The sequence below is a fragment of the Lontra canadensis genome, unplaced genomic scaffold (genome assembly GCF_010015895.1).
Source record: "Lontra canadensis isolate GAN:19392208 unplaced genomic scaffold, GSC_riverotter_1.0 scaffold9, whole genome shotgun sequence".
Lineage (NCBI taxonomy): Eukaryota > Metazoa > Chordata > Mammalia > Carnivora > Mustelidae > Lontra > Lontra canadensis.
In genome coordinates, this window is record NW_022631003.1 from 2,791,573 (window position 1) to 2,804,669 (window position 13,097).

The window sequence follows — 13,097 nt, forward strand, 5'->3', positions numbered from 1 at the left end:
ACAAGATTGTCACAAGATTTACAGAAGGTAAATGTGAAAGTAATTTGTCAGTTATGAATTACTATACAAATATGACATAAAGTAGTATTACCTAAATAAATTTTCCTATAAGAAAAAGTGATTAAGTGAATAAATATATCAAAAAATATTTGTTGAGTTCTATAATACATATATTCTACTTACCTGTCCTAATGCCCAACTATCTCCAAATACTTGGGCATTTCTTACTTCTAAGTTATTGGAAGTAGTCATATCATTTGAAGTACATTTGTCAAAGTTTCCACATAATCCTGATAGTTTATTCTAAAGTGAAAAAAAATCATGAAATATGAAATATTCTATTTTCACATCAACACTTAAGGTCTCATTCACTAAAAATTTTTAAAGATTTAAAATAGACATTTTAAGAATTTCCACAACTATGTAAATATGTTAAGATAATTTCATATCTATTTAATTATATTTAAGTTATTTTAAATTCTTAACAATGTTTCACCATCTCCCAAATTTTATCCAGGCACACTTACCATTGTCTTAGCATTGATACAAGTAATAATATAAGTAACTTGGAGAAGTATAATACAGACACTATAATATGTGTGTATGTATACATATATATTCTGTATATATTCATATACATATACATTTTAATGATGAAAAACCCAACCCCCAATATGCTTAAGGTTTTGTAACACTATAAATGTTGAAACAAAAAGAATAATAAATTTTTCTCTAGGTCATACTCTGAAAAGCCAAAACATTCAAAACATAACTTCTAAAAGAAAAAGTTAACTTTTTAATATTCATGTATCATGCCACCATGAGACACAATAAATAAAAATCACATCTTATTTCACAATTATAAAGGTTATTATAGGTTATGAAATGGTTACTGAAAGTACCATATGAAGTAATCATATCAACAATACCCATTGCATTTTCTCAAATAATGTGAAATGCTTTACTTTTAGGGGAGGAAGATAAACCAAAAGTACAAAGAAGAATAATCTTCTTAAAACAATGGAAATCCACCCTTAAAACAATGAAATTAAACAAACTGAAGGTTTTCTTCATATAGTGAGAAATGGACCATAGCCCTTAGCTGATAAAGTAGGTTGCCCAGGTCTACAGCAAAGCTGATAATAACCCTGGGATTGCAACTGTCATGACCACTGTTTATCATAGTGCCTCTTTCTCAGAAGCCACAATAACTCTGCAAGACAATGGCCACTTCCACCATGATCACCCAACAATTTAAGGCAGCAGTAAAGGGGGAGATGTAGAAGAATAACTGATTAAATCACTTCCAAAAAGTAAAGAAGAGAGGATATGTGACAAAGGATGGCAGAAAAACATGGTTGAAGATGTATGGCAATGACTAACTTATTTCATTTGCATCAAAGAAATGCAAGAAGCCAGCAAACCCTAGTAATAGATTTATGGGCTTTATCTCACTTGAGGTTGAAAGAAAATGACTTTAATATACAATCATATCTTAAATTTACAACATATTAAAATCTTTAAAAATATGTAACTTTTCCACAGTCTAATAAGAAGATGTTACTATCCCCGTTTTTCCCTAACTTGCCACACATTATATCCATGAGTCTGAACTTCAATTTCAGATAAACTGGATTTTTAAAATGTATTGTTTCAAAAATAGTCTCATATATAAATTTAAAATATTGAACAAGATTTATAATATTTAAAATAATAATCATACTTAATATTTATATAATATCTAATAGAAAATAATATTAAAACAATTTAAAATAGAAATTGCTAAAAATTCTAACCAGCCCAGATCAAATCTTCGAACATGAATAAATAAAACAAATTAGTACATCCATACAATGGTATACTACTCAACGGTATAAAAGAAAACATTATTAATTCATCTAACAGTATTGACGAACCTTAAATGTATTTTGCGAAGTCAAAGAAGCCAGACCCAACAGGTAGCATAAAGGCAAAACTATAGAGTTGAAGAATAGATCATTAGGGGATGACAATAATAGGGCAACATGGGAGAAATCAGGGAGTTGAGAGGTCTGCTCTGTATAGAAACTCTAGTGAGAGATTAAAAAAACCTCCATGCATTTGTTAAAATCATAGAACTCTAGACCATAACTTTTTTCTACAAATGTACTGTATGCAAACTTAAAAAAAATCCAGAATGTGGAGGAAAAGATGGGATGCAGAAGGAAATAAACAAATAAATAAATCTAACTGTATGACAAACATCACATAACCACGCTGAAAGGGATGGGAAGAAAGAAGTTGACCTAAGTAACTTCGGAAAATGGTTACTCTAAGGTTAAAGTCAAAAAGAACTGTACACAACACTGTATTCTAATTGGTAAGAGTTTTCTTCACTGGGTTATGAGTTAGTAATTCTGATAATATAACTTGTTTCTTAAAGAAAATGTCAATTGTTTTATTTCCATAAAACATCTAAAGGTAAATGTAACTTCATTTCTTACATCTCATTTGGATTGGCCTACCAAATAGGTTAACCTACCTTCCACCGAGGTCCAACTTTGATATGAATGGTTGTCTTTTTATCCCAAAGAATAGTGATATCGTTTTCTGAAAAGTATATTGCTATGTAGTTCCCTGCCTTCCAAAGCTGGTACGTAGGTTTATTTTCCAGAAAAAAACCTGATCGTTTCTTAAAAAAAAAAAAAAAAAAAAAAAGGAAGAAGGAAAGAAAGAGAAAAATGAATTCCTTGTTCATTAACCAAAGTGTAAACATTAATTAGTATCTACCAATGAGTATCTATGTACAAGTATTTTTGGTTGGCTCTGTAGAAAAGACAAAACAAATGCATAAAATATGCATAAAATAGGAAATACATAAATTGGTAATGAGACATAATCTGATAGATGGGCTTAATATGGATAAACAAGCAAAAGTATTTCTGCTATAGAAAAGAGAGTACACAAAAGCATGAGCATAGAGTACATTAAGGGTAAGGGGTTGTATCTGCTGACTCAGATATATATCTACAGATAGATAGATGCATCTATATCTGTATTCATATTTATATCTATCTATATTGAGGGAGAGAGAGAGAAAGAGAAAGGGGAAATGGATTTCTATTAAAGGGACATGGAGAGGCTTCTTGAAAGGAGTGGGATATGAATGGATCTGTAAGAGACCATACACAGGAAAGTATACAGAGCTGGAAATGAGACTGGAGAAGAAATCATTCCGAGCAAGAGTAATAGCTTGAATAGAGACTTAGGGGCAAGAAAATTCAAAATCTGTTCAGAACTAAGGAGAGCACCAAAGGGCTAGAACATGGGTTCCATGAGAAGCATAGTAAGAGACCCTTTTGTAGCAAGTTGTCCATACAATCAAAGGCTGCTATTCTATGTGCAAAATGCATTCAATAAGAGCTTCTGAATAGGAAAGTGACAGACCATGCTTATATTAAAGGAAGATAATTTGTGGGCTGTTAATAACAACCTTAGAGAAAAACTGGAGATGGAAACTGTTGGGAAAATTAAGAGCACATTTAGCCTAAAGAGCAAATATTCAGCATTCCTTATGAGCAGAGGCTATACCCTATAAAAGATCACATTAAATCTGACATTGTAATTAACTCATATAATAACTTTAAAAATATTAAAATCAAATTAAATCAAAGAAAATAAAGCAATTTCAGGCAGATGCAAAATAAAAATTGTGAAGGGGATATACAATCCTTTGATTATAAAATAACAAAGTCAGAGTTTGGAAATACTATTTTAGAAACATTCCTTAGGGCAAGGTAAATAAACTTAGTCACATCCATAAAGAGTTTGCCAGACCAAGCTCAAACTTACAAGGGCTCAGTATGTTATATGTAACAGTATATATTGTATAAGCATACACATAGATAATGGATTTCCTTAACCTCTTTTCCTTCTACTCCCGAGTGCCAAGTTGGAGTTATGGGGCAAGGACCTGGGTGCCTAGGAGAGCTTGCACTCAACCTGGGAGCATCCTTGTTCCTGAGTGAGCAAGGCCTTAAATAATAAAGAAAAAAGAACCACGCATACACCATGACAGGTCAAAAGAGACAGCAAAACAAAGGGAGAAAGAATAATTCCTGTTTGAACAAGAGGCATCACATTATCATTCTTTACTAGGCCCACCCAATGTGTAGCCTGCCCTGATCCCAAGTCACTCTCTGCCATAGAACCTATTTTTATTGTTTTGATTATACTTTTCAGTACCTTTCTATTATATGATTTGTCTTCGGTTTTATTATCTGCCTTCTCCCCACCTGAATGTTAGCTCATTGAAAGAGGTACTTTATCAAGTTTATAACAGTATCCTTGGCTTCTGGATCAAGGTGTGATTTATATATTTTTAAAACCTTCCTGCGACAACCAATTCACAGCTCTTACCTTCCGGCCTGATCAGCAAGAATTAAAGCAAGTAAGCAGAATATTGGTGGCTTATAGCTCCTTTCAATCCATAAGATGCTTTTTCATGTATTTTCCTATTAAAGTTCTCTTAGACTGGTTGACCTATCTTTAGAACCTAAAAATAATTTTTGGATAAGGCAGGCAGCTTATCATTAGACTTCTTAAGGGTTGTTGCTACATCTGTTTTCCTGATGTAAAAGATATCTTTTCTATTTGCCCGTAGAGGTAAAAATCCTTCATTTTTACTAAACAGGGGAGTTTACCACAAGAAAAACAGTCCTCTTTGGTCAAAAGGAGATAGTGTGCCTCTTTCTTTTCAGATTAGGAAGTAGAGATGCTTTCCATTGGAAAAGGGAGGGTGTTGTGAATTGCCCCAAATCGAGACTTCTACTTCAGATGAGAATTGTAGCACTTTCAACAAACTCCAATGATGTTAGAAAGATAAGTTATAAAGGTGGAGACTGAAAATATTTAAAGTGTCACTTAAATAAATTTATAAAACATTTATATCTTAACATGTTTGACGAAACAAAATTGTGTGTTTATTGAAAGAATAACATTTTTTTTCTTCCCCTCAATGAGCAATCCATCTGCCAAAAATAGTGGTACTTATTTTCACTTCTGATGTTCAAGAGAAAATATTAGCAGGGTATTTGTTAGGGTCAAACTGTTTTTATGACTTTCCTTTATCTTACTTCATACTTCACAACTGACACGAAGATTCATCTACACCTGGATACAGGTGAACGCTGGAAGTTGAAAGTTACACTGAACTGTAATTACCACTTCAAAAATGTGTCAAATTGTTTCTGCAAGAGCATTTACTATTTTCTCTTCAGTTTTTTTTTCTTAAAATATACATAAATATAGGGGCACCTCGGTGGCTCAAGCCTCTGCCTTCAGCTCAGGTCATGATCTCAGGGTCCTGAGATCGAGTCCCGCATCGGGCTCTCTGTTCAGCAGGGAGCCTGCTTCCTCCTCTCTCTGTCTGCCTGCCTCTCTGCCTACTTGTGATCTCTGTCTGTCAAATAAATAAATAAAATCTTTTAAAAAATACATATATATATTCTCGTTCTTAAAACCTTCACCTGTAAGTGGATACCAGCAGCTGGCTATGCCAAATTACACTAATTACTTCCAAAAGATGTCAACATGACACAGAAACTCTGTTTTGCCAAAAGCCTAACTGCTGCCTAGTTGGTCTCAACATTTCTGACTGAAACGGAAGCTACGATCTATGACTCTGATTCTCAAGCTTTGGTGTGTAGAAGAATTGGGAATACCATTAAAAATATTGATCTTCAGGGTGCCTGGGTGACTCAGTCTGTTAAGTGGCTGCCTTCAGCTCAGGTCATGATCTCAGGGTCCTGGGATTGAGTCCCACATGGGGCTCCCTGCTCAGCGGGGAGGCTGCTTCTCCTTCTGTTCCTGCACCCTCTCTCTCACAAATAAATAAAATATTTTTAAAAAATATTGATCTTCAGGTTTTGCCTGGGTGGCTCAGTCAGTTAAATGTCACTGAGGTCATGATCTCAGGGTCCTGGGATGGAGCCCAAGTCAGGCTCCCTGCTCATTGGGGAGTCTGTTTCTACCTCTGCCCTTCCCCCAGCTCTTGCTCTCTCTCCCACCCCGTTCTTAAATAAATAAATAAATAAATAAAATCTTAAAAAAAAAAACTGATCTTCATTCTCCACCTCAGCCATTGTAATTACCGAGGGGAGACCCAGGAACCAGCTTTTTGCGTAGATATTTCAGATGATTTTAATGCACATTTATAGACCAAACTGCGAGAAACCCTATTCTAAAACCTCAAAGAGAGACCACTTTCTAAAAGCCGTATGTCAGATCGTGTCCCTTCTCAGTGTCAAACTTTCTTGCTTGTAAAATAAGTTCACATATCCTATACCGCTGAAGAGCCTCCATGGTCTGGAACCAGCCTCCTATCTACTGCTCTTGTTCCCATACTCGCTGCTTTCAAGGTGGTCCGGATACTCCTCCCGGAAACTCTTTGTCCCACCCTCCCTCCACTATCCCCACATACTTAGACCAAACTCAACCACTTGCAACTCAGTTCTTTCAACAGGACCATTCTTCTGTATTGACTGCCCTTCTGCTCTCTCTCTTCACCTGGCTAATACCTGCTCATCCTTTAAGACTCAGTTCCAATCCGGGCACCTGGGTAGCTCAGTGGGTTAAAGCCTCTTCCTTCAGCTGGGGTCATGATCCCAGAGTCCTGGGATCAAGCCCCATATTGGGCTCTCTGCTCAGTGGGGAGCCTGCTTCCCCTCCTCTCTCTCTGCCTGCCTCTCTGCCGACTTCTGATCTCTGTCTGTCAAGTAAATAAACAAAATCTTAAAAAAAAAAAAAAAGATTCAGTTCCAATCATCTAATCCAAAGCATATCTTCTGAGCCTTCCAAATATAAGGAGGGTGAAGGAGAGGAAGAAAGTCATTTATTGAAATCCATTATCGCATTTAAACATCATCTGAACCTAAGAAGTAGATTCTATAATCATTCCAAATTTACAATTGAGAAATCTGCAGCTTAAAGAGGTGAGGGAAACTTGCCCAAAGTGACACAACCAGCAAGTGACAGAACAGGGGTTCTAGGTGAGCACTGACTGACTCCAAAGTCTACACCCTTAACAACTACCCTAAACATTCAACGTTGGCTTCTTCTCGGGGACTCCCATACTGTCCTACACACACTCTGGCCATAGCATATTCCATGGCGTATTCTTGTTTATTTGAATGTCTCCCTCCCCTGCGTATAATTCCTGAAAGATAAGCTCAGTGTCTTTTCACTGTTTTAGTCCCAATAATTAATAGAGATTTTGTGAGATAGTGGATGAATGAATGAATGGATGAATGAATTAAATGTTTTCATTCTTTCATATTGGGCAGGCTCCAAGAATACAGGAATAAATAAGGGAGAGAGCGGTCCTACTTCTCACAAAACTCTTAGACAAATGGACAGAAGACAGACAGTCACACAAGAAATTTCACTAATGTATGCTATTTGTCCTAACAGGGTGCTTGAAGGTATGAAGAGGAGCTCCTAAAGGAGTTACGATGAGACCTATCACAGAAGAATAAGTTAAAGAAAAGGCAGATCCAGAAAGAAGCAAATGACATTCACGAAGAAACAGAGGTAGAAAGAATAGGCCATCTGAAGAACTAATGAAAACTCTGACTTCTGTAACATGGGCTCGAAGCAGAAAGTAAGGAGATGTGAGGCAGGAGAGGTGACGATGGTCAGACTGGTAAAGACTTATCAGAGAACTGGGAAGTCATCTGAGAGTTTCGAAGCACTACATTGATGGAAGATTAGATCCCCATTTTAGGGGAAAAAAGCTGCCCTGGCTGCAGTATGGCAGGGTAAGAGGAGAGGAACTAACTCGGGAAGCCAAGTGTCCAGTAGACGGTAACTGGAGATGGAGATGCTAGAGCCAGCATGGTACCATGGGTTTGAAGAAAAGAGGAAAGAACTGGAATATAAACAAAAGGGACCGGGGAGCCCGGGTGCCTCAGTCAATTAAGCATCTGCCTTTGGCTCAGGTCATGATCGCAGGGTCCTGGGATCCAGCCCAGCATCCTGCTCCCTGCTCAGCGGGGAATCAGCTTCTCCTTCTCCCTCTGCCACTACCCCCTCTCCACTCTTTCTCTCACTCTCACTCTCTCTTTCAAACAAATTAATTAGTCTTTTAAAAAGTAAGTAAAAGAGACAAGTCACATATGATTTATTGACACCACATAAAACAACAAAGAAAATCTGAATCTAGTAATCACTTGCAGAGAAAAGTTCCCTGAATTGTTTCTATTTTGTTTTCGGTATTCTCAGGACAAGATAAAATGATCCTAAAAGAAATAGTTTACTCACTTGTTTGTAAGGAGTATCATTGAGGTAAATTTCAGTGTCTCCAACTGAGATCAAAACACTTTTGGAACAAACAATATCGTTGTCAAAGCATTTCTTGTTCTGGGCAATGACAGATAGATCTGAATCATCTACACTCTGAAATGTCAAAAATAATGCATTAATAAATAAATAAATGTATAATTAACAAATACATGTATATTATGTGTTATTATTAGTTATTTTTTATAAACCTTTTTTGTAACAAACCTTAAAGAAAACTAAGATCAGCAATAGTTTATATTGAGATTAAAATAGAGATTATCTCAAAAATATTAAATAAAAGAAATATAGCTTATCTCTAAAATACAAATCATTTTTATCTAATAATGTAAAATAAATTCATAAAAATATACCAAAGCAATTCAGTATTTAAACATTTATCTTCAATAACTTCTATTAAAATTTTGTTTTAACAATTTTTTTTTCTATTTCATTATTATAGCTCCAACGTATTGACCAGTTTCTTTTCAACAAATACTGAAGGCATGTCACTTAGGGGAATTTTAAAAGACACATTTTCATTTTAGGTAACATCTTTTGCTGTATTTTCTAAAGTTTTCTGGCTAAATAATTATCTGCCTACAGGTTCAAACTGAAATTGACACAAAATTTTGGCAGTTTTAGTAAATATAATAACACATATCATTTGAGAGTTTCATTTGAACATTGCATATGATATTTAATTTTTAAGATAATTTTTAAGTTAAATATTATCTCCACTTGACAGCGCAGGAAGTGAAGTGAAGTAGGATTAACTGATTGTCCAAGATCACTTGGTTAAATAAGAGCAGAGACAAAGTTCAAAATCCTAATTTTGTGTTGTTATTGTTGTTATGGTACTTGCAGAGAAATTAAGAAGTGTTTAACAATGACTGAGGAGGAAAGTCGATTGTTAAGTTATACGGAGTTCTTCATTTGGGAGAATGTTATTTAGCCCTGTACACTCTCCACTGGAACCCCTCCACCCCCACTTCCACCTTCCTGCAGCCACTCCCAACTGCACCTTCTAAGAGCACATTCTCTGAATCGGGGTTTCTTTTTTTGGTATCAGTTTCCTCAGGTGGGCTTCTGTGGCTCTACAGACCCTGGAAATTCATTGCAAAATGTTTTTTGATGATCTGTATTTTTCTAAGAAGAAAGTCCATGGTTTTCATCAGATTTTTAAAGTGGTCCTTATCCCTCCAAAAGTTAAAAGACACACTGCTCTAAGAGGGCTCTCACTAACTTGTGGAAGGTGGGGATTTCAACAGAGAGAACTTTCTTTGAACTCTATGTCCAATTTTCAAAGGCCCACACATTTCCTGAATTCTTTTCATTTTTAGATATACAGGTCAGTGTTTATTTTCAAAGTGAAAAAGTCTTTAAATATCTGCAAATCATACATGTCTTATAAATTCTCTCCACTTAGTTTTTCATAGCACCAGCAATATGAATACTGGCTCAATATTTCTTTTGGTTTGGCCAAATTCTTTCTGTCTTATTAGTGATTACTATAGCCTAGTGCCAAGAGGATAGGTTTTCAATGAATGGTGTTGACAAAGTAATTAATGTGTCCTTCTGTGACCCATTTTTCCTTCCTTCCTGTATAAGAACTGAAAGCTTTTACTTCTTCTTAAACAATCGTTTTGCAAAGCATTGCCCAAATTTTGAAAAGGAGAATAATAAAGATCATTAAGATGATTATGGTATTGTACTACTCAAAAAAATCATGCCACATTTTGTGCCTTTATGAACAATTTTCAAAGAAAAAAATATATAATTCAGGGTTTTGTTTTGTTCTTCCTCTTGAGAAAGGTTGTTTAGATTAAGGGATGTGAAAAGCCAGCTGAAAGGCTTTCTATTGCCATTACATTTCTATTATTATTAATTAAAGTTCCTCGGTGTTAGATTAGTCTTAATATTAAACTCAGAAATGCCACAAAATATTCTATATTGTATAGTCTGCCTTGTAATATCATGTTATTGCTGACAGTAACTTGAAACAATATCAATTCCTAAGAGTCACATTTCTATAATTTTCATTTCTATTGTATTTCAAGTTAATATTAGGTTTGGAGATAATGCTACAGAGTTGCTAAGCAACATAAATAATGATTATAAAGCTAGAGGGAAAAGGTCAACATCAGTGTACTGCATGGATTCCTCAAACCCTTTATTCTGAGGTACTGCAAACATTTATGGAAAATATTCTCCCAAGTGATTCTAAAACAAAATGTCAGCACCTCTCAAGGTAGAATATTATTTGACTCAAATGCCAGTCAATCTAAGCACCTGTCATAGCCCCTACCCTTTTAAGGGTTAAGTATCCCACACAAAGTTCCTGCTAATACAGTAGCTTCAGGAAGCCATTTTTTAGGTTCCAAAGTGGTACATTCACCAATGGGCCAAAAGAGTTCTGTTTTTTTGTTTTGTTTGGTTTGGTTTTGGTTTTGTTTTTTTATATGAGAGAGATTTATTGGGGAGATATTTTGAACTATAAAGAGGCGAAGTAGGCAGAGACACCTGTGAAGGGGAAAGAGAAAAAAGGAGGACTGGGTAGGAAGAGTCTGTAACAGCAGCACTGTACCAAGAAAATTTTGGGGAGGCTAATGGGGAGTCCTTGACCCAATGTCACCCATTAGGGGAGTGAGCCAGCATACTCATTTACTGCAGCTCCACTATACTCATTCATTGGCTAAGAACAGCTGGGGGAAGTGTGGCTTCAGCAGGAACCCAGTGGGGGATCCCATGAAGCAACACCTGAGGTTCTCAGTCAACTCTGCTTCCCGTAAGAGGAGATCTGAATGATGCATTTCCATTGCTGCTACGTCAGGTTTTTTTTTTTTTTTTCGTTAGTGTTTGGTGGATATAAAGACCATAAATGTTTTCATGCCACCAAATTTTATCTCTATATTTGATAGTTGTCATGAAACCTGTTATGAAGTTAATAATATGTGGCTTTAAAATCAATACAGTGTCTTTTTCATTTCCAATTGCGTATTGGGTAGGTTCTGTGCCTCTGGGTCCACCTTTTTCTTTAGTAACAAGATTAACATAATCTGGAAATTTTGTCAATGGTACTTTCTCTAAATTAGAATCTTCTGGTGCATCAAAATGACCTTCTGGTTACTGTGGCTTCTTAAGAGATTGCTTGATGGTTCAGATTTTTCTTCTTGAGAACTCATTTTCCTCACACAATAAGAAATACTTATATATAAACTCTCTAATGTTTTTAGGATCTCAGTTTGTTCCTTACTTAGAGATTTGCAGAGAAAACATACATGGAAATATGGAACCTGTGAGCCTTATGTTCTAAGAAACTCTTGAAGAAAGGAGCCATCAGAAGATATTGAGGAGTGATCAGAGACAAGGGACCAAGGCTGCTGAACAGAAAAGAGCAAGCTTAAAATATAAGGAAGCAGAAACAATGATTGAACTGATGCAAAGATAAAAGATACAGAAAAGAGAGTTATATAAGCAAGCCTGAGAAAGAAGAGAGTAGAGCAGTCACACAGAGATTGTCCTTGTGGCATGAATGACAACAGAGCATCCATGAACTCCTGCTGCTGGGGAGGCAAAACCATCCCTCAGCTGTCACCTTTGTGAGGTGTACAGTCTTGTTCAAAAATTTCCTTGGGATGGTATTTCCCTTGGGGTTTTGCACGAGGATTACCACAGGACACACTACTGTTGGTTCCCTGAAACAGCAGGTGCTTAACCAGGATGCCATGAGAAGAAAACCATCCTGAGATGTTTCATTACCAAAGAACTCTGCCTGAAAATACACTGAAAAAAGGTGGGTTATAATGGGCTGAAATACTCCAGTACCAATTCCTATCCCTTCCATGAAACTTTGCTGCTTATTCTTTCTCTAGTCAAAATTAGTTACATTCCCACAAGAGAGTTTTCATTTATCCCAGCCTGCTAGCTTCTTGTTTATTAATGACTCCCCCAAACATAAAACAATTGAGGGTAAGCTAATATCTTTAATAATTGTACCCTTAACAGCTCCTAGCACAGAGTGTACATTTAAATACAAAAGAAAGAAAGAGAGAGAAAGAAGGAAGGAAGGAAAGAAGGAAGAAAAAAAGGAAAGAAGGAAGGAAAAGAAGGAAGAAAGGAAGAAGGAAAGAAGGAAAAAAAAAGGAAGGAAGGAAGGAAAAGAGAAAGAAAGAAAGGTACAAAAATAATTACTGGAAAACCTATGCTATCATTGTGCTACTGAATGTTTTAGAAAGTTTAACATAAAGGGTATATTATCTAAGTAGGTAAACTATTACAATGCAAAGTAAATATTGAACCTTAATATCTAAGAATAATAATGGAGATCAATCTTATGGATAAAATATCACAATCATCTTCCCTGAAATTTTCAATAATGATACAATATTTAAGAGTTAGTTTACATGGATAAAGTAGAAAATTAATTAAATGTTAATTTTTTGAAAAGATAGAGGCACCGGGGTGGTTCAGTCAGTTAAGCATCCAACTTTTGATTTTGGCTCAGGTCATGATCTCAGTGTCCTGAAATCGAGCCCTGAATGGGGCTCTGCACTGGGTATGAGGTCTGCTTAAGATTCTCTCTCCTCCTCATTTTGCCCCTCCCACCTACTCCACTCGTGCTCTCACTCTCTTTCTCTCTCTCTCAAAAAAAAAAAAAAAAAAAAAAGGCACAGAATTAATTCCATAAACTCCAAGATTTTCATCTTCTTACTGAAATAGATTAAAAATACCCCAGGGATGTCTATAAGGTTTTGTTCATATAATTTTAAAAATTAAAT

At 35.7% G+C, this 13,097-nt stretch overlaps 1 protein-coding gene across 1 annotated transcript in view; it reads right to left on the minus strand.

Annotated features, from left to right (window-relative positions):
* Positions 1-13,097, minus strand: part of OTOGL (otogelin like) — a 129,358-nt gene that overhangs the window by 53,839 nt on the left and 62,422 nt on the right. Inside the window, exons 26-28 of the mRNA XM_032854694.1 lie at positions 8,299-8,433; positions 2,522-2,671; positions 184-303 (exon numbers count right to left, since the gene is read on the minus strand). Coding sequence (XP_032710585.1) covers positions 184-303; positions 2,522-2,671; positions 8,299-8,433 — 405 coding nt within the window. The remainder of the gene's footprint in view (positions 1-183; positions 304-2,521; positions 2,672-8,298; positions 8,434-13,097) is intronic.